The following is a 27,462-nucleotide window of genomic DNA, read 5'->3' as shown; positions in this document are numbered from 1 at the left end:
AGGCTCAACCTTTAACAACATGTTAGTGATCACTATTAGAAGGATTTAATGGCCCCTGGGTGAAATACAACAATCTTCACACTCTTTCCTCTAAGGAAACTTTTGGAGAATTTTCAGTGATTTTTCATAACAAACCATATAAAATAAGTTATTTCGGTTCTGCTTTGGGGCAGGGGTTGGGATTCAGGATGAAAACATACAAAATATGGTGGGAAGGTATAATGGTGGTGGGAAGGTGTAATGGTGGTGGGATTGGTGTTCAAATATTAAATGTAATCAAGTATTGTGAACTACTTTATAAAATAAATAAATAAATACATAAATAAATAAATAAATAAAAAGAAAATTATTGGAAGTGATTGCTAGAAAGGGGACAGTAGTAAGATAAATCAAGAAAACATAAACAGAATGTTGGGGCCTGGTCCCACCCTTTGGGAAAGGAAAACATACCACGGAACAGGTGTGTGGCCACTGGCTAATTTGGAAAGAGAAATCAACTCAGGTGACTCTAGGAAAGAGGTGGAGGGTGGCAGTGACAGCAGTTGGGGAGAGGAGACGGAGCTGATGGCATGAGGGGGTCTGTACAGGTTATATAAGTAACCAAAGTGGTACAGAAAGCAGCGTACCTCAAGAAGTGTGCTCTCCTGACAGCCGGCACCTCTGCTCCCCTATCTGCCTGGCACTAGTTGGTGTCTTAATACCGACACTTTTCCTCCTGTTCCTTATCTTGTATTTAACCAAAGTGGCCTTTCCCCAGCCACAAGGTGTCTAGTACAAAGCTACTGCCAAGGGGTTACACCAATCCAGGGAAAATAACAACATCACAAAGCAACAGGGAAAGAGAAAATGTTAGTAGAACTTCTTAATAAATGAAGTATAAAAAAGAAACAATGAAATTAAATGTTGAGAAAAACAAGGGTTGTCGATGCTGCTACCCTATAGACATAGCTTCCTGATAACAGAAAAATGCAGTCATGCATTTAAGACTTCAACATCAAGCCTCATGGATGAGAATGCTAGGTTAGACAAAGCTTTGATTTAGTAAGAGGGTGCATTCATTTTTACATTTCCAATTATTGATTTTACTTCCCTTTAAATTGACTAAAACCATTATATAGTGATTCCAAAAGAAAATGCTGATGAAATAAAGATCATCAGTCTTAAGTTTTCATATATCATACCTACTTAAGAGTCTGGTTTTTGGGGCTGGAGTGATAGCACAGTGGGTAGAGCATTTGCCTTGCACGCAGCCGACCCAGATTCGATTCCCAGCATCCCATATGGTCCCCTGAGCACTGCCAGGGGTAATTCCTTAGCACAGAGCCAGGAGTGACCCCTGTGCATCGCTGGGTGTGACCCAAAAAGCAAAAAAAAAAAAAAGGAGTTTTTTTTTAATTTTGCTCTATAATTTTGGGCAGGTTTTAAATGAATCATTAATGGAATGCTTCTATTTTCTCCACATTCATGTCATTTTCTAATGTACTGCTACTTACCTTTTGCAGATATAAGGATACCAATACCTTATTACAGAGTAAAATTGCTGTCATTATTCTACTAAGATATGCTATTTATTAACAGCTGTCTATCATTCTAGACTACATTTCACTCTATATTATTGGCTAAAATATAAAATATGGATTTTTGTCATTTGCATAAATTTGAATAATAAAAATAGTATTTTAGGAAAGCAAGAATACATCTAAAATGGAACACCAACCAAATTTCATTTGTCAATACATTTTACCCACTGAACACTTAAGAATAAATGTCAATTCAGAAATTATGTAACTGATTCAGATCCACAGTGGGGTCTGTCTTGGGCTACCATCCCAGCCCTAATATCTACAAATGATACATCTGAAAGAGTTCTCTCACTCTCCCTACACTTGTTTTCTCAGATTAAAAACATATATATGTTATATATACATATATATATCATATATATAATTGTCATTGTAAAGCTATTCAGTACTTTTTAGGGGGAGTTGAGAGGGGTTGGCCACAACTGACAGTGCTCCAGGTTCACTCCTAGCAGTGCTTATGAGACCATATCGGGTACTGTAGATCGAATCAGGGAAAACTGCATGCAAGGCAAGCATCATACCCACTGTATGATCATCTCTCTGGCCCAAATGGGGTATTTTGAAACTGTGAGCGAAAGGACATACTAATTTAAGATTAAGGAACAAGGTTCTTTAATGAGTGAGAACAGCTGGCCTCCCTAGACTCACATATGCCAGGTGTGGCTACTAATATTCCTCCTTTCCATGGATTAGGAAAATTTAAATTTGGGGATTCCTATTGAAATACAAATAATATTTGACATATATAGGATTTTGTAATCATAGTTTATGGTGTGACAGAATTTTATTTCCAGTATGTTCCCTGGTGATTACTGTGCAGCTGTTTCCTAGACCCTACTCGTGAGTAGGGGAGAATTACACTTTTCTTTTTAAGCAATTTCTTTCTGATTTTCAAAAGAAATGGAGTGGGACTTGGGTTAGTGGTAGAGTACATGCCTTGCACATGTAAGGCCTGGGTTTGACTACAAGCATTATTTTTCAAAAGAAAGTATGACCTTCTGCCTGTTGCTTCACCTTCCCAAGCGAGGCTCTGCTGACATCACTAGGACATCACTGCCTAGTCCCTAGTGGGAGTCAGATGCCCTTCCTGCAGGTGAGTCCCAGCCAACTCAACACCCAACATGCACCCTGTTAAGGGCCCATAGCACAGTTCCTGAGGTGCCCAGCCAATCACTCAGCTACGCCATAGGTCAACTTAACAAACTCCATGTTGCTCAAGTTATGCTTCCTGTCATTCAGTGAGCTCAGGCAGAGAAGACAGATAGTGCCCCCGGCCTAATCCTGCACATCTTCCAGGTGAATCTACCTAGAGGATAGATAGCTTCCAGGTGATCTATCTACCTACACTCAGCATAGCACGAACACTAGAAAATCAATAAGGTTAAAAACAGTGATCACAAGTTGACTCTTATTGATCTATTCTTTGATAATTCCATTTGCCTTTTTGTTGGAACAAGCAATAGAATATACATTTGTTTGTGCCTGATAAGGTGGCAGGCCTGGATGGTGGGTGGGAAACTGAGGACAACAGTGTAGATCACACTGGTGGAGGGATTGATGTTGGAACATTGTAAGCCTAAAACAACTCTATTATGAACAACTTTATAAATCATAATGTTATAATTTTTAAAAATTTTAAGCATGAAGCCACCAAGCTTAATGAACAAAAACAATATCACAGAAAACATAAGCAACATCGGTAAATCCTCAGTGTCTTTAGTGAAGCCATGATGAGGATGTTGAAGGAACTCCAAGACTCCAAGGCTGACTACAATGGCACAGGTAGTCAGCAAAGAACAGGAAAGTATAAGAGTCAAAATTAAATTACTCCGATCAGAAATGAAGAACACAGTAGATGACATTAAAATAACTTAAAAGAAACTCTGAATAGCAGAATAACAGAAGCTGAGCTCCAATGTTAGAAGAAGGAAACTGCTAAGAAACAGCAGAAGGTGGAAAACAGTTTGAAAAGAAATGAACAGCATACCAGAAAACTTTGGAATATTTTGGGATAAAAGAACAATATAAAAATCATCAGAGGCAAATGTGATAAAGAAATCATTGATAAGAATTTCCTATAGTTGAGGAATACAGGTAATGAGATCCAACAGACCCTCATTCACTGAGGGTCCAGTGAAAATGAACCCAACTAGGAAAACTCCAAGACACATTGTACTCAATGATAAAATTCAAAATTCAAAGATACAGAATTTGAAAGCAGTACAATCGAAAGAGATCATAAAAAGATCTCTTAGATGTATAACAGATCCATGAAATGAGATTCTACCACCCAGAAAAGTATGAAAGGCTAGAGTACAAAAGCTCAACAAACACCTCACCAAGAATACTCTAGATTAACATACAATAGCCAAAATCTGGAAACAACCCTAGTGCCCTAGAACAGATGACTGGTTAAAGAAACTTTGGTACATCTACACAATGGAATACTATGCAGCTGTTAGGAGAGATTAAGTCATGAAATTTGCTTATAAATGGATAGACATGGAGAGTACCATGCTAAGTGAAGTGAGTCAGAAATAAAGGAACAGACATAGAAGGACTGCACTCATTTGTGAAGTATAGAATAACATCACATGAGGCTGACACCCAAGGACATTAGATACAAGAGCCAGGAGGATTGCTCCATAACTGGAAGCCTGCTTCATGAGTGGAGGGGAGAAAGCAGATGGAATAAAGAAAATGGAAGATGTATGTCGAAAGTAGATAATGGACCAAACATGATGACCTCTCCGTGTCTGTGTTACAAGCCATAATGCCCCAAATTAGAGAGAGAATATGGGGAATATTGTCTGCCATGGAGGCAGGAGGAGGGTGGGAAAGGGGAGGTATACTGGGGATATTGGTGATGGGTAATGTGCACTAATGGAGGGATGGGTGTTTGATCATTGTGTGATTGTAACCCAAACATGAAAGCTTGTAACGATCTCACAGTGATTTAATAAAATAAAAAAACATACAGATTTGGAGGAAAAATAAAGAGCTTCATGGACAGGTAACAGCTTAGGGAACTAATAGTCTTATAACCAGTTTTGCAAGAAGCAATTAAAAGGGCTCCTTTAAAGGATATAAAAAATTTCCCAACATGTGGCATTGAGTATGGCACTCACTCATGACAGTGCACTTGGTTGCCCTCTACTAGATTGATAAGGGTTGAAAACTTAACAATTAATCGTCACAAATTGACTTGTATTGATTTATTTTATGACAATTCCATTTGCCATTCCTTTAGGTTTTATAGGAACAAGAAATATGAAATAAATTTATTATATGCCTGCAAAAGGCTGGGGAGTGGGAGGGAAACTGGGGACATTGGTGGAGGAAGGTGGACATTGGTGATGGGGTTGGTCCTGAAACATCATATGCCTGAAACAACTCTATTATGAACAACTTTGTAAGTTCATGTTTTTTTGTTTTTTGTTTTTAATTTTTTATTAGTGAATCACCATGAGGTACAGTTACAGACATTCAAATTTTCTTGCTTGCATTTCAGTCATACAATGGTAGATACCCATCCTTCCACCAGTGCCCATTCTCCATCACCAATGGTCCCAGCATCCCTCCCCCCACCCCTGCCCCATCCCCTCCACTCCACCCGGCCTCTGTGACATGGCATTCCCTTTTGCCCTCTCTCTTCCTTTGGATGTTGTGGTTTGAAATAGAGATACTGAGTGGCCATCATTTTCGTCTATAGTCTACTTTCAGCCCGCATCTCCCATCCCAAGCAGGGCCTCCTAGCACCCTTTACTTGGTTGTCCCTTCTCTATCTGAGCTGCCTTTTACCCTAGCATGTGAGGCCAGCTTCTAAGTTGTGGAATAATTTTACTGGTCCTTATCTCTACTATTCTTGGGTGTTAGTCTCCCATTCTGTTACTTTATATTCCACAGATGAGTGCAATCTTCCTATGTCTGTCCCTCTCTGACTCATTACACTTAACATACTTTCCATGTTGATCCACCTATATGCAAATTTCATGACTTCATTTTTTCTAACAGCTGCATAGTATTCTATTATGTAGATATTCATGTTTTAATTTTAAAAAATTAACAATCATTATGGCTGATGGCACCAGAACCTGCACCAGGCTGTTTCAGCACACATCACCCATCCGGAGCGATCCATCCAACCATCATTAACTTAGTGATCCCTTCTCTATTCCATCTGCCTTTTCACCTAGCCCATGAGGCAGGCTTCCAACTGTGGAGCAATCTTCCTAGCCCTTGTCTCTACTGTCCCTGGAAGTTAGACCATTTTTATATCCCTGGAATGAATCCCACATGATCGTGGTATATAAATTTTTTAATGTACTATTAAATTAAACTTGCTAAGACTTTGTGGAGGATTAAAAAATATGTTCAACAAAGGCAGAGCTGCATACCAATGGTACAGGAAATATCCTGACACAAAACCTCAAATATATGATCATCTAATATTTAATAAGGGAGCAAGAGATATGAAGTGAAGTAAGGAAAGCCTCTTTAACAAGTGATGCTGGCAAAACTGGACAACTACATGCAAAACAATGGGCTCAGATCTCTACCTAACACCATGCACAAAAGTCAAATAAAAATGTATTAAAACCTCAACATCAGACCAGAATCCATAAGGTACATTGAAGACAAGGTCAGCAAAACCCCCCATGACATTGAAGCCAAAGGTATCTTTAAAGGTGACACAGCATTGGCCAAGCAAGTGGAAATAGAGATAAACAAATGGGATTACCTTAAACTGAGAAGCTTCTGCACCTCACAAGATACCATGACCAGAATACAAAGACAATCTACAGAATGGGAAAGGATAGTCACCCAATACCCATCTGATAAGGGGTTGATATCAAGGATTTACAAGGCACTGGTTGAACTCCACAAGAAGAAAACATCAACCCCATCAGAAAAATGGGGCGATGAAATGAACAGAAACTTTCTCAAAGAAGAAATCCGAATGACCAAAAGACATATGAAGGGGCTGGAGAGATAGCACAGCGGGTAGGGCGTTTGCCTTGCACGCGGCCGACCCGGGTTCTAATCCCAGCATCCCATATGGTCCCCTGAGCATGGCCAGGGGTAATTCCTGAGTGCAGAGCCAGGAGTAACCCCTGTGCATTGCCAGGTGTGACCCAAAAAGCAAAAAAAAAAAAGACATATGAAAAAATTCTCATCACTAATCATCAGGGAGATGCAGATCAAACAACAATGAGATGTCAACTCACACCACAGAGACTAGCTCACATCTAAAAGAACAAAAGCAATTGGTGTTGGAGTGGATGTGGGGAGAAAGGGACTCTCCTTCTCTGCTGGTGGGAATGCCAACTGCTTCAGCCCTTTTGAAAAACAGTATGGACACTTCTCAAAAAATTAGAAATTGAGCTCCCATTTGACCCAGCAATACCACTTCTGGAAATATATACAAGAGATGCAAAAAAGTATAGTAGAAATGACATCTGCACTTATATGTTCATTGCAGCACTGTTTACAATAGCCAGAATCTGGAAAAAACACAAGTGCCCAAGAACAGATGACTGGTTACAGAAACGTTGGTATATCTACACAATGGAATACTATGCAGAAAAGATGATCTAATACTATGTTAGAAAAGATGAAGTCATGAAATTTGCATATAGGTGGATCAACATGGAGGTAATTGTACCTCACGGTGATTCACTGTCACTGTCATCCTGTTGCTCATCAATTTGTTCGAGCGGACACCAGTAACCAGTAATAAGTCATTGTGAGACTTATTGTTACTTTTTTTGGCATATCCAGTACACCATGGGTATCTTGCCAGGCTCTGCCGTGCGGGCACGATACTCTTGGTAGCTTGCCGGGCTCTCCGAAAGGGGCAGAGGAATCGAACATGGGTCAGCCACATGAAAGGCAAATGCCCTACCACTCTGCTATCACTCCAGCCCCTCATGGTGATTCACTAATAAAAAATTAAAAATTAAATAAAATAATCTAGACAAAAAAATATGTTCAAGACAGTATAGCAGGTAGGTCACTTGTCTTGCACATGGTCAACCCAGGTTTGATCCCCAGCATCCTACATGATTTCCCAAGCTGTGCCAGGAGTAGTTCCTGAGAGCAGAGCCAGGACTAACCTATGAAAACTGCTGGGCGTGGGCCAAAAAAACAAGCAAAAACAAAAAATTAAACTTCTAAATTTTGTCTAAGTCAATCGGATTCATACTTTCTACTTTCTAGTGGGGATCAGTCGCAAAGAATGAGACAAACAAACATACAAGGACTATCCGAGTTTTAGAGGCAATTGGGTAACCATCCACAGTCTCACAATATCACTCTCTCACCCCAGCATCTGACAATTGAACCATAAGTTAAGTTGACAGACATTGAGGACAATTTGTAAACACATCAAAATTCAATAGGTCCAAGAAAAGCAGAAGCTGGGGTATTTCACAGGGCCAATCAGCACGCAGCCTTAAAGCGTGTCCTGTACTATTTTTGCCCAAATTGCCTCTACCTCTATATGACCCTGAACTGTATTTATTCTATTCTTTGTTGTGTACGTTTTGCTGCCTGCTTATATTCTAACACCTACACCATTTCACCCAGGGAACTATCCAACATTGGGTTTGTTAGGGGGACTATCTCTCACAATAAATACGAAAAACACCAAAACTTTATACCAAGAAACACTCAACTTTCCCTATTGTATGTGTGTATAGATAAAGACCCCTGGTCTTCACAATGGCATCAATAAAGGGAAGGCAGGGGCTGGAGCAATAGCACAGCGGGTAGGGCTTTTGCCTTGCATGTGGTTGACCCGGGTTCGATTCCCAGCATCCCATATGGTCCTCTGAGCACCGCCAGGGGTGATTCCTGAGTGCTGAGCCAGAAGTAACCCCTGAGCACCGCTGGGTGTGACCCAAAAAGCAAAAAAAAAAAAAGAGGGAAGGCAGTGGGCAGGGAGGGAGCTGTAAGAAAGGGGGAGGGGAAGGATAAAAAGAAAGAGTGAGCAAGGCATCAAAATACTTCAAAGGTTTTAGGAATTTTATGAGTGTGTCTTAGGTCAATATACTATAATTTTACAATTCAAGCTCTCTATTGAACTGCAGTTTCTGGGGCTACACAGACCATACACTGGGTAAGACAAGCATCTTGCACATACCTGACCCAAGTCTGATCCCCATTAGCATCCCAGATGATCCCATGAGGAGCCAAGCCAGGAGTGATCCCTGAGTGCAGAGCCAAGAGTAACTCCTGAGCACAGCTAGGTGTGGCCCCCAAACAAACAAACAATAATAATCACATTTTCCTTCTTCCTGGAGCCTTTTCCTAGAGATGCAAGGGGGGTTGCCTCTCACAGTCGCAGGGCTAGAAAATGTGGCCCTTATCCAAGTATGACCCTCTGGCTCCTCAAGGCCACCATGCCTTCAACTCCGTAAGTCCAAGAGGGACCCATTCTGATCTCTGGATGCTACTTGTATCTAGAAGGATCTAGAAGGCTCCTTCCATAGGAAGAGGATGTTTACCTACATCACATTGATTGTCCTTCTGAATTTTAGCTTACCCTGACACTTTACACTCAGACTGCCACATTAGAAACAAAGGCTGCATTAAGACTGTTGTTTCCCTGGGGACTGGAAAAGAAATCCCAGTGGAGAATGCCCCTTTGTGCTACTGCTCCCCTCATGTGGTGCCTCAGAATGACTACTCGGTTTTGTGGTTTTTCATCAATGAGACAGTATTTCATTTCAGAGTCATCATTTAACCAAACCTCTATGATTGAACACTAATTGCGATTTTCACAATCAAAATAACTCTACTTACACATAACTCCATGTGCCTCTAATTATCTCCTACATATCTACATGTGGGGTTAGAGGAAAGGATCACGAATCACGAAATCCCGTTAATCACTGATTACTCGGGCGGGCTCAGTAACATCTCATTTCGTCCTTTCCCTGAGATCTTAGAAGTCTATCTCGACTCGGCCCTCCTAACGATGTTGCACTGGGAGCTCTTCAGGATCAGGGAAATGAGATCCAGCTTGTTACAGGATTTTGCATATGAATACACCATGGGAAGCTTGCAAGACTGTCCCATGTGGGCAGGAAACTCTCAGAAGATTGCCAGTTTCTCCTAGAGGGAGAAGCAGGCTACATGATATTGCACGGCCAAGCGGCCGCTAGCTTCTGAGAGCTTGCTTTTAAGTCTCTCTCTGGATGTTGGCCGTTGATGGGATTACACACACCTGGGTTCCTCTGCCAGTACCTTCATGCATGAGGCCTGTCCAAACGTGTGGTGAGGGGGCTCCAGCATGGCTGTAGCTAGGTTCCAGTGGTCTTTGGCTGCTGGGAGCTCTGCTCGGGGTGGGGAGGGAAGCTGGAGCCCATACCCTCAGAGGGGCCCCAGGGAAGACAGTCAGTTGTGCGAGCAAGAGGAAAGGATATGGATGGACTTTTGTTGTTTGGGTTATTGTTTTACGATCCAATGGACTATCTTTAACTCTCTATTTAGAAACAACCCAGGAAATCCAGAAATAGTAGAAAGCCCCCTGAGTCCCTATGCGTAGCTTCCTCTGATGTCCTCCATGTCGCCCAATCAGAACAAATGCTGCCGACCTGGGCGTTTTCAAGGGTCGCACTGCACACTATTAATTTATCTTCCCAAAATGTTCCTCACTACTTTAAATAAAAGCTTCTGCAGTTGAGAATGACTCTTTCTCTTTGAAGATGGAAGTTCAGAGTCAGAAGGACGGTCCAGCAGCTGTGGCACGGGCTTGCGTGTGGATGACACCAGCCTGAATCCCTGGCACTGGGCATGATCCCCCGAGCACCACAAAGGATCATGCCTAAGCACTGCTGGGAAGGTGCCCCACCAAAAAATTAAATAAAGAAATTTTATTTTCATTTTCTAGAAAGCTTCTTAAAGGATTTTGTGCCTTCTTTAAAAATTAATTCCTGGGAGATAATGACCACTGTATTAATTAGAAGGCTCTGGGAAGCAAAAAAACTAGGAACCCACCAGAAAAGAATTAAACAGTAAATGACTGATTTTCATAGTTGTGAGTCCCAAAGTAGAGCAAATTTCTCAAAACAATGGTCTCATCAATACAACAAGCTGATGGCATCAATAACCCAGGTATTTCCATCTCCTCTGATGTCAGGCAAGTCCCTTCCACAAGGTCCCTATTGGTGCAGGATGGCCATACCCTCAGGGGGGCAGATAGCCGTACCCTCACAGGGGCAGGATAGCCGTACTACAGCCTGGTCAAACCTAGCAAGGTTGGAAGTCACCAGCTAACGTTGTTGTGTGTCATTTGCCTGAATCCCATCACCCACCCATTCCTTTATCAATCACAGCTAAGAACAGGACTCAAGTGTCTCCTGTGGGACATGTGAAAGGCCCCAGCTTGGACCCTACCCCAAGCGCTTGGGAGCGAACCCCAAGCACAAAGCCAGGAGTAGCCCCTGAGCACCACCACCAGGTGTTGTCTAAGAACCAAAAACAAACTGTAAGGGGGTTGTTTGTTTGTTTTGAGTGAGGGCACAGCCAGCAGTGCTCCTGGATTGTTCTCAGTCCTGCGCTCAGAGATCACTCGTGGCCATGCTCAAAGGACCATATGTTGTGCCAAAGATTGAACCCCGATCGACTGCATGCAAGACAAGTGCCTTACCTACTTACTACACTATACTATTTCTTCAGGCCAATAAATTAAGGGTTTTTCCTGAATTAATCAGGGGTACCCACAGACCTGGACAGGAATGGATGTTAGTGAAGCAACCATACTTTTAACTATAATTATAATGGCTTTAAATGTACCAATTTATTTGAACTACAGTGATACTTTTATCATATTATATTTATATTATCATTTATCTGACCAAAAAGCTCTGGAACCCAGCCATAGCCATGCTCAAGGTCACTCTCCACACACTTGGACAAGCCTCACCCAAGAAGGAACCAACAGAGGAACCCAGGTATGCGGGACCCGTGGCTGAGATATCCAAGGTCCCAAGCTCGGAGCGGGACTGGGCCTCCTCCACCCAGATCCCCAGTTTTCCAGTAGCTTGGCAGCTACACCCACGAACTGCCCCTGGGGCCACGTAATCTCATCAACAGCCAAGACCCAGAGACTATAAAACAAAGCTCCTGGGAGAGTGATGCAATTTTTCCTGGAGCACGTGGCAGCTTTCACAGTTGCACGACCTCTTTATTTTTCTTTATTTTTCTTTTTATTTTTTATTATTTTCCCCCCGCACAGCAGAGCCTGGCAAGCTACCCTTGACGTATTTGATATGCCAAAAACAGTAACAACGTGATCTTCATCATGTTCCTGGAGCGAGCAGATGCCAGTGGGCTACACTAGCACGCAACAGGGACAAATGAAAATGTTACTGGCGCCCGCTCAAACAAATCGATAAACAATGGGATGACAGTGATACAGTGATACAGTGATTTATCCAACAACATAGTACCTCCCACTTAGGTAAGTTTTCTGCTTTTCTAACATGTATTCTTAATAAGAGCTTATAGTTTTCTTACTTGTGGGTGGGGAAGACAAACCACTCTCACCAATTCTCAGGGCTCTTCCTGGCTCTGAGAAAGTCGCTATGTAGTAGACTGGAGTTAACTGCATGCAAGGCAAGCACCTTCACTCTTGTGCTTTCTCTCTTACCCCAAGGCTTATCATTTTCTTCACAAATGTATGTGTACTTACTCTATAAATCAATCTAACTCTAAAACAATTTTATTTAGAATTCTCTCATGAACATGATCTTATTTGTTCATCTTCCACGGGTTGGACTCTGTGAGAGCTGGGTATGTGGGTGGTGTGGGTCAGATGTAAGCTCTGGGGGTGGGTGCACTGGGTCATGCCCGAGAGTGCTCGGGAGCTCCATGCAAGGCAAGTTCCTTATTTTCTGTACAATCTTTCTGACTTCGGCCTTAAAACAAAACAAAACAAAATTAAAACTAGCTTAAACAAGAAAGAATATTGGTTTTTATAACTGGAAGGTCCTCGGCAGTATTTAGACCCAAGAAAGTGACCCGCTGCCCTGGGTCCACAACCCAGGGAGTCCACCCTCCAAGACCCAGGTAAAGAATGTCCTAAGGAAGGTGGGAGCTCCCGCGCCCAGGACGTCACCCCAAGCTGACAGTGCTGCCACCCTCCAAGGCGATTCAGACCTCTGGAAAATGTTTCTCCACATTTCACATCCTCCAAATTAAAAATGACTGTTTATAAATATTGTGCCATTGTGACCTTAGCTACAGACCTGGCTTCCGACTGCTGGGAGGATCTACGTGATGGAAACGCTGGCAAAAAGAAATGACAAATTACCTTGTCAGATTATTCCTCTTACAGAAGATAAATGCAATAAATTCCTGCATAATAAAGGATCTGTTTTGGACATGTTCAGCACTTATCTTGCTTCTCTTTGATTTCTAATTTGTGGCTCTAGAAAACCATTTGCATCACACTTAAATTTTTTTAATTTGTAGTTACAGATGTAACAGACTTAAAGAGTGATGTTGTCCTTTACATTGTGACTTAGGGTACCATTTAACACTAAAATTAAGAAAAATAATATTTTCATTAAAATACAGAATTAAATTATAGTAAGGTTAAAAGTTCAAGAGATTGTTTTAAATCAACTTGGTGTATTTTTATTAAAACATACATTCGGTCATCATTTGTAATTCTTAAATACTAATATACCATTTAAAATATTTTGAAGGAGAAGAAAAGTGGAGGGAGAATGGAAAATCTAATATTTCAAATTGTTGCAGCTGCTTAAATTTATGTTTTTTAACAAATATATTCAAATGGGCAAATTTTGAATGACACTCTTAAATATTTTAAATCAGCTATAAATAGGGAAAGGAAGTAAATATTTTGATCATAGTAATAAAGTTAGTTTTGCTGAACCACAAGGAAAGTAAATTTTAGAAAATAAATTATGATATAAACATTTCATTACTCTAAAGTTGTAGCCAATAATTAGAAATCCCAGACATACACAGGGCTCTAGCCATTTACTGGGTCTGGTTTATTCATGCAGGTAAGGGGACCTCTGTAACATTTTCTGCAACACATTCATTTAAAACTTAACACAGGACAGATGGGTCTTCCTTCTGCCTCTACACCAGAATATCCAACCGGGGAATCCAGAGATCAACTGACCTGGTCAGTTAAGTATTTCCCTAAGAAAAATGCTGGCAGTTAAAATAAGAGCAGGGGCCAGAGCAATAGCACAGCGGGTAGGGTGTTTGCCTTGCACGCGGCCGACCCAGGTTCGATCCCTGGCATCCCATATGGTCCCCCAAGCACCGCCAGGAGTAATTCCTGAGTGCAGAGCCAGGAGTAACCCCTGAGCATCGCTGGGTGTGACCCAAAAAGCAAAAAATAAAATAAAATAAAATAAGAGCAGCCCAGTGCCCCGCAGAGAACCCTGGCATATTTTCAGAGTGGGGGTGGGTGACTTGCCCCAGCGCCCTGTACACCCGGAGCCCCACCCACCTCCTGAACCACTCATGAGATCCCAAAGTCTCTGGACCAACGGCTACACATCTATATCTATTAATTTTAATATTAATGTTATTTAATCAGCTTTTATTCTAAAACTGTACCAACAGTTGTGGCTTTTTTCTACATTTAAAAACAAAAAAAGAGCAGCACTTTAGAAACAAAGATAGTTACTAATTTTGCAAATTTATTTTGGATCTTTTTTTCTAATTTAAGTCTTATTTTTTTGGCCTTTCTAGTTAGGTAGTGTTATAAAATAGAACAATAATCCTGTATCCTGCTTTACAGTTTGAGTTTTTCTTTGTTTGTTTCTTATTTGGGAATCACACCTGGCAGTGCTCAGAGCTTACTCCTGGCTCTGTGCTCAGGTTTGGGGAACCTTGTACCCAGGGTTGAACCAGGGTTGGCTGCATGCAAGGTAACATCTTTTCCACTGTACTATCCCTCCACCTCTGGACTGATTTATTTTTAATTATAATTTCTATTGCCTTTTTGATTGTATTGTTTTGCATTCTCAAAGAAATTATATACTATCTTATTCTTTAAAAAAAGAAAGAAAAATGGGGCTGGAGCGATACTTACAGTGGTTAGGGCATTTGCCTTGCATGCGGCCGACCCGAGTTCAATTCCCAGCATCCCATATGGTCCCCTGAGCACCACCAGGGGTAATTCCCTGGTGTGACCCCGGAGCATCACCAGGTGTGACCCAAAAAGTAAAAAAAAAAAAAAAAAAAAAAAAAACAAGAAATTATTGGTAGTGGTGACAGCAGATTTTTGTTGTTGTTTGTTTGGGGGCTGTATTTGGCAATGCTCAGGGATTCCTCCTGGTTCTTTGCTCCAGGAATCACTCCTGGCATTACTTGGAGAACAATGGATGCCCTTACCCGCTGTGCTATCTCTCTGGCCCCTGGCAGCAGAACTATCTTGTTCTTAGCTTATATTGGGTTTCCCTTCACTATTTTATCATTAAATATCATATTGAGATTGACTTAATATAGTGGTTGGTATTCCCATGTCAAGTCTTTCCAAAACCATATGGCCAGTTTTTCCTGGCAAATTTAGGCAAGCTTTTGGGTTTTGTGGAACATGGGCACTACCACTATATGCAGATAATAAGTCAGGAGCAAAGAAGAAAATCCCGTATATAAACAAATCCAGATCCCCCACTAGTCTGCATGACCGAATCCACCTCACCCCTTGAAGCTCACAGGGGTCCAGCATTAAGGCTGTCTAAACACCAATGCTGATTATAAGCTTAATCTCTTTTCCTTTTTCCTTTGTTATTTTTATTGAGGGAACGCTAGAAGTTTATAATAGGCATATAATAAGCATGTAAGATTTGTGAGTGGGGAATCAGATTTTAACATTTATGGCCTATGTTTTGTGCATGAGTTGTGCAGGTTTATTTTATTTCACAACAGAAAAATGAACAAAGTGTGTTTACTAAAGGGGTCGAAAGTTGTCAGGAGAACCAGTAATAAAAAAATAATTTTGTGAGTCATAGTCAAATAAGATCCAGTAAACAAGGCAGTGAAGGTCCATGTTCATTAACCATCTTACCACCACAGACTGGCACATAGTAACTGATCAGTAAGCATTTAGTTAAATGTATTCACAAATGTATAAAACTGTTACCTTAACTTAAGTCATTGAAAGTAGATATTACAGAGTTCAATTATATGTGATTTTTAAGAGACCAACAAGGAAATATTTACTTAACCTGACAGAACATGATCCTAAAAGTGGCCCAGAAGTAAATAAGAGCTAAATTACCAACAGTTCTTCTGGAAAGAGCAGTTGTCCTTATCTTGTCCTTCCCCCAAAATACTTAACCCTTACTTTCTTTACAGGCAAAATGGGGTGTGCTCCGATGGACCAACTGAAGAGGGAGTTTATTATTCATTCTGGTTTTCATTCTGGCGCAACCCACCCTCTCTGAAATTCACTTTCCCGTTCTCTTCCTCTGTGAAACCACCTTTGGGTAAATGCAGACAAGTTAGATGCCTTGAAGACATAGCTTTGCCCTCATCCGATCTCCTGGCTCGTTGTCACCAAGGCTCTGGACCTGGTACTCTGTAATTCTATGGAATAGAAAGTCGTGGAACCAGACCATCACCGTTATAATATGCAGAGTACTGAGAAATTTCTGTGATTTAGTTCTCCACCTAAGATAAGCAGTAGACCATGAGACTGATGACTGATGTCTGCCCTGCCCGGGTGCCAACCAGAGTGAAGGAATGACCACACCTGAGGCAGTCCTCCGCTTCATTAAGTAATCACTGAAGGTTTGGTTCCATTGTTGCTCTGGGATCAATCAAACAAGAGACACAGTGATAGGTGGAGAAATAGTCTTATTGGCAACAAGTCAGCAGGCCAGAAGCTGGCAAACTCATTCTCAAAGCAATCATCTTGTCTAAACAAGAGGGGAATTTTGATAGGAAAAGAGGACATGAAATCTGATTTTCAAAATAGTAGTTAGACCAGTGGGTGATCAATAAACTCATTCAGCAGCATTTCCTGAGACACACTTTTGATGTAAATGCAAATGAATATTTCTGAGTAAGGGGTAAGGTCCTCATTTTGCATGCAGCAGACCCCAGCACAGTCCTCAGCACCCCAAGTGGTTCCCTGAGAATCCAGGAGTGAGCCCCGGGCACCGTGGATGTGAAACCATGCCTTCTCCTCGTTCACTGCCAGAGGAGGTTTCGTGTTCTTTGAAAAAGATAAAATGGGCATTCTCAGTGTTTTGGACCACCCTAATCAAACAGGTTTTCCAGTTTCTAATTTTGCATTCAACTCTGGGTTGGCTTCATTTTTACCTCACTCAAGAATGTTCCTTTCCATTACACATAAAATAAGTTCATTCTCTATCCCTGACCACTAACCTAGTACTGTACTTCATTTTCTCTATTTTCTCATCCTATTTCTGTTCTTTTAAAATATTTCAGTATTCATAATTGTCTTGCTTATTTGTTACATCTAACTCCACTTAGAGAGATCAGTGCTAACAGTATATTTTATTTAGCATGTTAATAGACATTTCCTGATGCTTTGGACATAAAGATGCACAATAAATATACTAAATAGATTAATCCACCCAAGTGCTTTGTTAGTATATCTTGTAAAGAGGATCACTGAGCAATGAAAGCTAGCAACCAGAATTTAGAAGTTCATGATTACTTTGTTTCAGTATCATATCATGATTAAAACACTACTCTTAGATTTTTTCAATTACTGCACTATTCTACATGCTAATAACCCTATATTTGCTTTCAGATACTTTGTATTTTTCTAGAATTGCCACCATCTATGTAATATTTAAAAGGATTAAATAAAAACAAAGCTTGACCAAAAAGGATCTCAGCTTTAGGTAAAAGTATTGTTTAAAGCAGATTGCTGAAACTGTTTTAAGAGCCTTGAACCAAAGACCTTGAAGTTATGGATTTGGGCCACAGTCTTATTTTACTTTGTGTGATACAGCACAATAAGCCAAGCCCTTAAAACTGCTTTCCCCTTTGTCATTCTGGATATTACATAAAATAGATTAGAAAAGAAATCTTGACACTAAAGAATAAACAACTCAAGGTTGTCAGTGTCATTTTAAAAGGCTGGGAAATTTCAATGATATAATCAATGTTTTGAGTATGTTATGATTAAAGCTATAAAGGTCTGTATCCACGACTGGGAGCATGGCATGCCTGAGGTGCTGAGTTCAATGCCCTTCACTCATCACCAGGATTCTGGTGTAGCCTGGTGTATCTCTGAGAGCATCTGAGGCCCCGAAGCAGTGAAGTTTGAGGCCCCTGGGAGTGGCCTCCTGGCCCAGTGCCACTGGATGAGGCTCCTGGCTTATAGCCACATATATACTCCCACGATAGGGAATTGAAGCGCACTGTAAGTCTGCGTGATAAAACTGCACAGCTAATAAAATCATGTTTTAGAAAATTACTTTAAAAAGTGTGAAGTGCTTTAAATTTATCTATCAATCTAGGTGGGCTGGAGTGACAGCACAGCGGTAGGGCTTTCACCTTTCACACGGCCGACCCATGTTCGATTCCTCCACTCCTCTCCGAGAGCCCGGCAAGCTACCAAGAGTATCGAGCCCACATGGCAGAGCCTGGCAAGCTACCCGTGGTGTATTGAATATGCCGAAAACAGTAACAATAAGTCTCACAATGAGAGACATTATTGGCGCCCACTCAAACAAATCAATGAGCAACGGGATGACAATGACAGTGATAGTGACAGATCAATCTAGGTGCTTCCAGGATACAACACATGCAAATGGGGGTGACTGAAAAAAATAAATGTTGACAAGAAAAGTCATCTCAAGAACAGTGGCCATTAAGACAACTTTTGACAGAACTAGGTCAGGGGAAAGGCACCAACAGGAGCTCGAGGCTAGAAACGCAGGGGGTGATTACCTGCTCTGGTGGGAGCTCATGAGAGGGAACACAGGGACACCACAGTGACAGCACAAGGAGCCTCGGGCAGGAGCCCTGGAAGAGAAGGCAGCTTGACTCTTAAGCCCGAATCTTTCTATTCCCCGCTGCTGACGGGTGCCCCCCATAGGCCACAGCTGGAAGGCGGGGTGCAGGGGCCACTGACCCTCCAAGAACTGGCCTCACAGAGCAAAGCTGGAAGGGGCAAGAGGAGCACAGACTGGGGTGGGCAGAGGATACACTGCACAGCACTGAGAGACAGTGATGCGTCAGGCCTCAGTCATTCCTACAGGAAGCGCTGGGCCTAGGATGGTCCTTCAGAGAACCATGCAAAGGACCAGAAATCGGATGGCTTCAACTGAGATGAGAAAATGACTCCTTCTTCCCCGTCTAGCAGCTTCGGACTGAAGACAGGAGAAAGACGGGAAGAGACCACGCATGCAAGCACCAAGGGGCTGCCAGTGGCCACTGAGACATTTGCTAATGACGGCTGGCTCTGGTCAACAGATGTGAGGTGCATTATCCCTGCTTTTAAAGAGAAACACTTTTGGAGGCCGGAGTAGAGAAATTGCCTTGTACTCAGAGACCGAAGTTCAATCCCTGGCAGCACATCTGCATACACTCCGCTTTTTGAGGACGGTATGGCAGAGCAGTGGCAGGGCAGACACTGGGCTCACCTCCTGGGATGCACAAGGTCACGACAAACAGCAGCAAGCTGTCAGGTGGCTCCCTCACATGGGACTGTCGGAGACAGTCGTCAAAGCCGCCATGACCTTTCACATAGAGTGCACCAGGGCGCTAGAACCCAAGGGAGAAAGAGTCTTTTGGGCCTGGGGGGCTCAAGCTGACTCTCAGGGACCCTCCAAGCTGAGGACTATCCTGAGGGAGAAGAAAAACACAACCAGCTGCAGAGCCTGGGCAGCACTTCGTCTGGAGAGTGACTGGATGGTGAAGAGCAGAGATGGGAGGCATGGGGGGAGGGGACCCCATCACATTTAGATTGGGGAGTGCTGGTGACAGCGAGAAGCCTGCAAGGGTTCGAGGCCAGTCTCAGAAAACAACTCTGGCCTCAGGCTCAAAGGACAACCCCCTGCAGCCCCACGATCTGACTCCTGCGGCCTTTGGACGGCCTCAGAGAGTCACAGGACAGCGTCTGTGGATGGAACCTCAGGCTGTCACAAGCATTGCACTTGCAGATCGACACTTGAATGTAACCTCCAGGCACTGACGCAGGAGACGTGCATGAGTCAGGAGGAGCACAGTCTGCCTGGCCTCCTCACAAGAGAAGCTCCTCTTGACCACAGCAAAGTCAGATGCATCTCCCGGCCCTGCCTAGGTGTTCTCGAGGGCTCCCCTCCCGAGGCACCTCAGGGCCCTGAACCCCACGGCTAATCTGGCCCCTCTGGAGACAATTCTGTGTGCACAAGCTACTGAGAACTGCGGCAGCTCCTCCCCGCCCCCCTGGTGTCCCTTCAGTCCCCCTGCTCCCTCCCTGGGCCGTGACCTCAACGGAGGGCTGAGAAGTATCCATGAAGGGCCTCTCTCTCCTGGCACCCAGAGACTGAGCTTCCTCCTGCAACCTCTATGGGGACTTGAGCTGGACATAAGTGTGGGGATATTTGTTAATACACCAGATCTAAATAACTCACCTGAAGATTTCAAAGCAGTGCTCTCACAGTGCTCACTGAAACAAGAACATTAAATGAAATAAGAACTACAGTGAGAATAAAGACCCAGAAGCCCCATCTAACCCTACGTCTTAAGGAGCAACAAATGAAACCCAGAGTCACTAGAAGGAAAGAATGAAAATTGGAGTGTCACTCAGGACACCACAAGAGAGCGCTTTTCTTGCATGTGTGAGGCTCTGTGTTCAATTACCAACACCCCCCAACCCCACACACACCCATTAAAGTGGAAATAAATAGGGGAAAAGGGGTAATGCAAAAGATCAATGATTCCAAGGACTGTTTTTTTGAAAGGATAAGCAAATCGACAATGTCAGTGGAACGGGTATGTGACTAAGGGCGGTGAGCGTGAGAGGCAAGAGGTGTATCCTGTCTCCACAGACCATCAAAATAGTAAGTCTTCTGACACTTGGTGCCCGCAGCCTTAATCGCTGCTCTGCTGATGAAAGAAACAGAGACAGAGAGAAGATAAGCTGAGGGGTTGCACCTCAGTTCACAACCACAGAAGAGGGAGCAAAATTCCCCTCATCTCTCACACTTTCATTTCCCAAGTAGCTAAGAGAAGAGCAGCTGAGTGGAAATCAGTCAAGGTAACATGTAAACTTTGCGAGGTGCAAGCTCCACATGCTGGAAACTCCAGACGTGGAGCTGAGCAATGACTGCAGTCTTCCTTCCCCCTTATCACCTCCCCACTCAACTCTCTCAACAGCTCCCACTCCAACGGAGAAGCAGTAACTCCGCAGCGACTCCACCCCTGTTTGAGAAGTTTGGCTATGAAGGAAAGTCAATTCAGACGATCACTTCACTTGCTACGAACACACTCACAGAAAAGTGGCAAGTGATCACTCTTAACTTCCGATATAAAAGCTTTATAGCCCTAGCGTTGGTGTTACCTCTTTGCAAGCATCTAAACATACAGATGAATGTGATGGAGGGAATATAAAATTTTTAAACCAATATTTCTATTATTATAGGCAAGGAATCCTGAGTTTTTTAAAGACAAACAATTCTCTCAAAAGAGGAGAAAGAGAAGTAATTAGAAATGTATTAAGGTCTAAAAAGCTGTTTTTAACTTGTTTCCTAAGAAACCGAAATAGAACCGACAAGTAAAACATCCAAAGCAGCTTAGCTCTACTTACTCTATAATTAAATTTTCCAGTTCAAAATTTTTAGAATCACTAATTTAAGGGGTGAAAAAAAATCTCTCGCATGAAGTTAAATTGAGTTCCCCAGTAAATTTTGTTTGTAATTCTTCTACCAGTGAAAGCAGACCTTCACAAACAAAAGAAACTGACTATTCACTCTCAAACTGGTTACTGAGATAATCAGCAGCCAACAGCACACTCTAGCTCTTACATAACAAAAAAGAAGGTTGGCCTTTAAATTTGGGCAGCTAACTTTGCTAAATTTTTATAAATTCTGTCATAAATTTCAAAACTCTTACTTAACTCATGCTCTTCATTTCCTATTCCACTTGGTATTTTCAGCATGGGGAGGAAAACTGTGCTTGAAAAGTTATATACATATATGTACATATTTTTTAAAAGATCTTCTCAGTAGAGTCTTCAGAAATTGGAAGGGCTTGTTTGAAGCTGGACAGAGCAAAAATGAAAAAAGAGCAAGAGGAAACAGCAAACACGTGGACGGGCCAGAGTCCTGAAAGGCAGCACGCGCGGGCTCACGGTGCTCCTGTCATTTCCCATGGCTGAGAATGGCAAGGAAGGAAGAGCAGGTGAGCATGGGCAGAGCGTCCACACCTCCTCCCCAGGAGTCCCCAGGCTTCAGAGAAAAGGATCAAGAGTGTGAAGCCATGTGGCTACTCCTTCCTCACTGTCCAAATCCTAACCTTGGGGTTCTCCCTGGCACACCTCCCTGACCATCCAGGCTGCATTGTTGGGGGCGACTCTGAGTCCCAGCCTGAAGGAGGTGAAGCTGTTGCCAGGGAACTGGCATTCCCTGGAGATGAGCATGGCTTCTTGGCCTCGAAGCAGCCTGTGGCCGGAGTCGGATGTTAGGGAGAGCCAAGAACTGTGGTGTCTGTTATGCTTATTGTTCCATCCCTGCCGGAGTTCAGAGACACCCTGGGACACCTCATGATACTCTGAACCTGCTAGCACACACAAGCTACAGATTTCACCTTCCTCATCCCGACTCATGATCTGCATGTGATACATCCCTTTCTGCCCCTCTATAGCCATTATGCTCCCCGATAAACTTTGTCATCTCACTATAAGCCTATGACCCATGTGAGTGACTGGCTCTGTAACATGCACGCAAGTCTTTGAGCGTTGTCGCCCTATGCTGACAGACTGTCTTCACATTCCCAGGGTCCAGGTAATCGCTGGTGGATTACACTAACCTTTTGTGATATATTTATATACATATATATAGGTATGATATATATGGTTTCTATTTATATATATATGATATAGATGATAGATGATGTAGATGATATATGATGTATATATCATACCATCATAATGCATTTATGATGTATGTTTACATTAGTTTTAATTAATATAAACTGAGAAGACATTTTTAGAAGAAAGCATCATACAACATTAGGGCAGAAGACAGAACTCAACACTGAGTGACCACTCATCTTTGCACAAGTAAGCCCAGGTCGATCCCTGGCATGACATAGTCCTGCAACTCCGCTGGGAGCGACCCTGAGCACTGAGCAAAGAGTTCCCCCTGAGCACTGCTGGATGTAGGCCAAAACTAAAATCAAAACCAACCTCAAGGTGTTATGGGCCTTGGCGGGGAGAATGGGGTGGGAATGGTGGGATGATCCTGGCAACACTGGCTGTGAAGAATGGGCACTAGTGAAGGGATGGGTTGTATTTTGTACATTGTATGGTTGAAATGTTATCATGCAAATTTGTAAGTCTGTAAATATATCTCATGGTGATTCATTAGAAAATTTAAAAAAAATAAAAAGATGTTATGGACTTTTCCCAGTATACTATTTGCCAAAAATATCTAAAGTAACATAAATATAGCATGTATAGTATGAAACTCATGCAGGCCAGTAATTATTTATTTATCCAATATTCTAATGTAGGACCAAGTAAAGATAAGTAAACATACATTATGTCAGTAATGCCAACAAATTAAAAACAGTAGCGCATGTGTTGGGGGAGAGCAATGGGAGGGGGAGTCTTCATAAACTGCCCCCCCAAATCAGGGAAACAGATACAAATGAAAACCAGACAGACTCAACAAAGTGGAAACAAATTATGCATAGGACTAGAACTTTCGGTATTGACACAGACAGTACTACTTATGTTAACTGGTCCACAAAGATCTGTCACTGAGATTTTAGAAAGAAGTTATCAAGTTGTCAAGAAAAGATTAACCTTTGCTGAAAAGCTTCTAATTGAGGAGAAATAGGAGCAATGGAAGACTCAGGGAGAGGATACATACTTTGCCTAAAACATTTTAGGTAGAAAAGCAAAACTTCAGTAATGTTTCTAATGGGCTCTATCAGGCAGAAAAATCGAGTTTCACAAATATTCCAAGTTAAAAGAAGTGAAAATGGTGCCCAAACAAGCCATTGGTGTGTCCCACCTAAGTTTTGCCTTTGGTTGTCCATTTTATATGCCACTTAACTGAACACAGGCGAAACAAATTTTGCCTTTGTAACATCTCTGCTAGCCAGAATTCAGCAATACACAGTCTCATTACCAACAGCGATAGACACTGTCAGATCACAAGGAATGTATTATATAAGAATCGGGGGCTGGTCCCCTTTTGGAAAACAATATGGACAATTCTCAAAAAGTTAGAAATTGAGCTACCACTCCTGGGAATATATCCTGGAGAGGCAAAAAGGTATAGTAGAAATGACATCTGCATTTCTATGTTCATTGCCGCACTGTTTACAATAGCCACAATATGGAAAAAAAAAAAACAGAGTGCCCAAAAACAGATGACTGGCTAAAGAAACTCTGGTATATCTACACAATGGAATACTACGTAGCTGTCAGAAAACATGAAGTCATGAAATTTGCATATAAGTGGATCAACATGGAAAGTATCATGCTGAGTGAAATGAGTCAGAAAGAAAGAGACAGACATAGAAAGATTGCATTCATATGTGGAATATAATGTAGCTGAGAGGTACAAGCTTACAATGTTGCAATTTCTGGCAGATATTTCTCTGGACTTAGTTACTAAAATACTAAAATACAGAAATCCAAAACCGTGTGGCTGCTAGTGTGGCCTCTCAACCTCATATCTCTTCATCCTCAGCAATGGTAAACAAATTATCAAATGCTTTCTTTTCAGCAGGTCGACTTTAGGGGGGAGAAACTCCAAATCAATAATAGTGAGTTTTTTGTTGAAATATTGAATGTAATCAAAGTAAAGTGAAAGTAAAGTGAAATTTACCAGTTACACATGCGGGATGGGGGGCTGGGGAGGTGGGGGGGAGGGGGGAGGTATACTGTGATTCTTGGTTGTGGAATATGTGCACTGGTGAAGGGATGGGTGTTCGAGCATTGTAAAACTGATACTTAAACCTGAAAGCTTTGTAACTTTCCACATGGTGACTCAATTAAAAAATAAATAAATAAATAAATAAATAAAAATAAATTTTTAATTGTTTTTATTTTTTATTTTTAATTAGTGAATCACCATGAGGGTACAGTTACAGATTTATACATTTTTGTGCTCATGTTTCCCCCATACAAAGTTCAAGAACCCATCCCTTCACCAGTGCCCATTCTCCACCACCAGTAAACCCAGCGTCCCTCCCACCCTCTCCAGTCCCGTCTCCCCCCACGCCAAACTGCCACTATGGCAGGGTATTCCCTTTCGTTCTCTCTCTCTCTCTGATTAGGTGCTGTGGTTTGCAATAAAGGTGTTGAACAGCCATTGTGTTCAGTCTCTAGTCTACATTCGGCATGCGTCACCCCTCCCCCGCATGACCTCCAACCACATTTTACTTGGTGTTCCTTTCTCTGAGTTGCCCAGAATGAGAGACCAGCCTCCAAGCCATGGAGTCAACCTCCTAGTACTTATTTCTACTATTCTTGGGTACTAGACTCCTAGTCTATTATTCTATATTCTATATTCCACAGATGAGTGCAATCTTTCTATGTCTGTCTCTCTCTTTCTGACTCATTTCACTTAGCATGATAAAAATAAATAAATAAATTTTAAAAGTAAAAAGAAAAGAATCGGGGGCTGGTCCCCTTTTGGAAAACAATATGGACGCTTCTCAAGAAATTAGAAATTGAGCTTCCATTTGATCCAGCAATACCACTTCTGGGAATATATCCTGGAGAAACAAAAAGGTATAGTTGAAATGACATCTGCACTTATACGTTCATCGCAGCACTATTTACAATAGCCAGAATCTGTAAAAAACCCGAGTGCCCGAAAACAGATGACTGGTTAAAGAAACTTTGGTATATCTATACAATGGAATACTATGCAGCTGTTAGAAAAGATGAAGTCATGAACTTTGCATATAAGTGGATCAACATGGAAAGTATCATGCTAAGTGAAATGAGTCAGAAAGAGAGGGACAGACATAGAAAGATTGCACTCATCTGTGGAATATAAAATAACAGAGTAGGAAACTAACACCCAAGAATAGCAGTATATAATACAGGAGGTTGGCTCCATGGCTTGGAAGCTGGCCTCACATGCTGGGGGAAAGGCAGCCCAGGTAGAGAAGGGAACACCAGGTAAAATGTGGTTGGGGATCCCATGCGAGAAGAGAGATGTGTGCTGAAAGTAGACTAGAGACTGAACACAATGGCCACTCAATACCCCTATTGCAAACCACAACACCCAAAAGGAGAGAGAACAAAATGGAATACGCTGCCACAGAGGTGGGGTGGTGTGGAGGGGGGGATGAGATTGGAGGGTGGGAGGGATACTGGGTTCATTGGTGGTGGTGGGTTCATTGGTGGTGGAGAATGGACACTGGTGGAGGGATGGGTTCTCGAACATTGTATGAGGGAAACACAAGCACTAAGGTGGGTAAATTTGTAACTGTACCCTCATGGTGACTCAATTTTTTAATAAAAAATAAAGAAATATAAAAAAAGAATCGGGGGCTGGAGTGATAGCACAGTGGGTAGGGCGTTTGCCTTGCATGCGGCTGACCTGGGTTCGATTCCCAGCATCCTATATGGTTCCCTGAGCATTGCCAGGAGTAATTCCTGAGTACATGAGCCAGGAGTAACCCCTGTGCATCGCTGGGTGTGACCCAAAAAGAAAAAAAATCATCCTCTACAGCAAAGATGTCTCTCCACCCCTTGCCAGTCTTATTTAACTGAGGTACCTCAGAGGGGGCAGGTGTGTCCCTCCACCTGGCCCCAAAAACCTGGCAGCCGCAAACCTCCAGAACCCAACCACTGCCACACTCACAGCAGACCTTCACAGGCCCACCCCAATCCCCCCATGCATGAGGTTGAATCTGCTGAAAAAAACAAGTATGCAGGACCAGTGTTGAAATGTCCAGATTCCTGACTTCCGGAGTTGGGAATGGGCCCCTCCTCCCCTCTCCCTGTGCTTCTGATTTCCTGATATTAAGGCCCATGGACTGCCTCTAGGCGCTATTTAAGCACATTAACGGCCATGATCCAGACTCACAAATGAATCTCGGAAGAGTAGCATACAGAAATGCCTCCAGACCCCCAAATTACCATTTAGTTAAAAAAAATTAACTCCAGTTCTAGCACCCTATGAAAAACTTTTATAATCCCAGAAGCAACATCTCATACAGTTATGTCACTGTTATACCAAAAGTAGCATGCCACATTTGATGGGGTGTAAGGTAGAACAATTTTCACACACTTTCCTCTAAGGAAACCTTTTTGGATCATTTTTAGTCAATTATTCATAACAAACAATACAAAATAAATTATTTAGCATCTGCCTTTGGGACAGGTTTGGGTAGTGATGAGAAAGCTCAAAATAATGGTGGTGGGAAGGTGTAGTGGTGGTGGTGGGATTGGTGTTGGAATATTGAATGCAATCAATTACTGTGAACAATTCTTTGAAAATAAAATTTTAAAAATAAATTAAGTTAAATTAAAATAAAAATTTTAAAAGTCATCCTTTAGGGAAGCATTTCTCAGCCTGGACCCTCAGAGACCCCCACAATATCATAAGGGGGGTACAGGCCAAAATATCATAAATGGGGGACATGTTCTGAGATTAGTGAGTGACCAGCAGGACAGCGGGTGCACAGAAGGGAAACCAATTCAGAAGAGGGTACAGAATGGAAG

The 27,462-nt window shown here is 42.2% G+C and overlaps 1 protein-coding gene and 1 pseudogene across 4 annotated transcripts in view; one reads left to right on the top strand and one right to left on the bottom strand.

The window, feature by feature from the left end:
• Positions 1-27,462, top strand: part of LOC129399564 (uncharacterized) — a 742,397-nt pseudogene that overhangs the window by 612,109 nt on the left and 102,826 nt on the right.
• The window catches only part of ACYP2 (acylphosphatase 2), a 165,048-nt gene that overhangs the window by 101,464 nt on the left and 36,122 nt on the right, over positions 1-27,462 (bottom strand). The window contains exons 4-6 of one of the 4 annotated variants that reach the window (XM_055119713.1): positions 20,180-20,214; positions 14,671-14,761; positions 12,839-12,878 (exon numbers count right to left, since the gene is read on the bottom strand). The exons of 1 other annotated variant lie outside the window; for it this stretch is intronic. In XM_055119713.1, coding sequence (XP_054975688.1) covers positions 14,676-14,761; positions 20,180-20,214 — 121 coding nt within the window. In that variant the 3' untranslated portion in view covers positions 12,839-12,878; positions 14,671-14,675. Of the gene's footprint in view, positions 1-12,838; positions 12,879-14,670; positions 14,762-18,512; positions 18,588-20,179; positions 20,215-27,462 lie in introns of all 4 variants that reach the window. 2 more of the 4 variants (XM_055119715.1, XM_055119716.1) reach the window with 2 other exon arrangements.

Source organism: Sorex araneus, chromosome X (genome assembly GCF_027595985.1).
Source record: "Sorex araneus isolate mSorAra2 chromosome X, mSorAra2.pri, whole genome shotgun sequence".
Lineage (NCBI taxonomy): Eukaryota > Metazoa > Chordata > Mammalia > Eulipotyphla > Soricidae > Sorex > Sorex araneus.
Note: the sequence above shows the minus strand (reverse complement) of the source record. Positions and strands in the feature narration are given on the sequence as shown.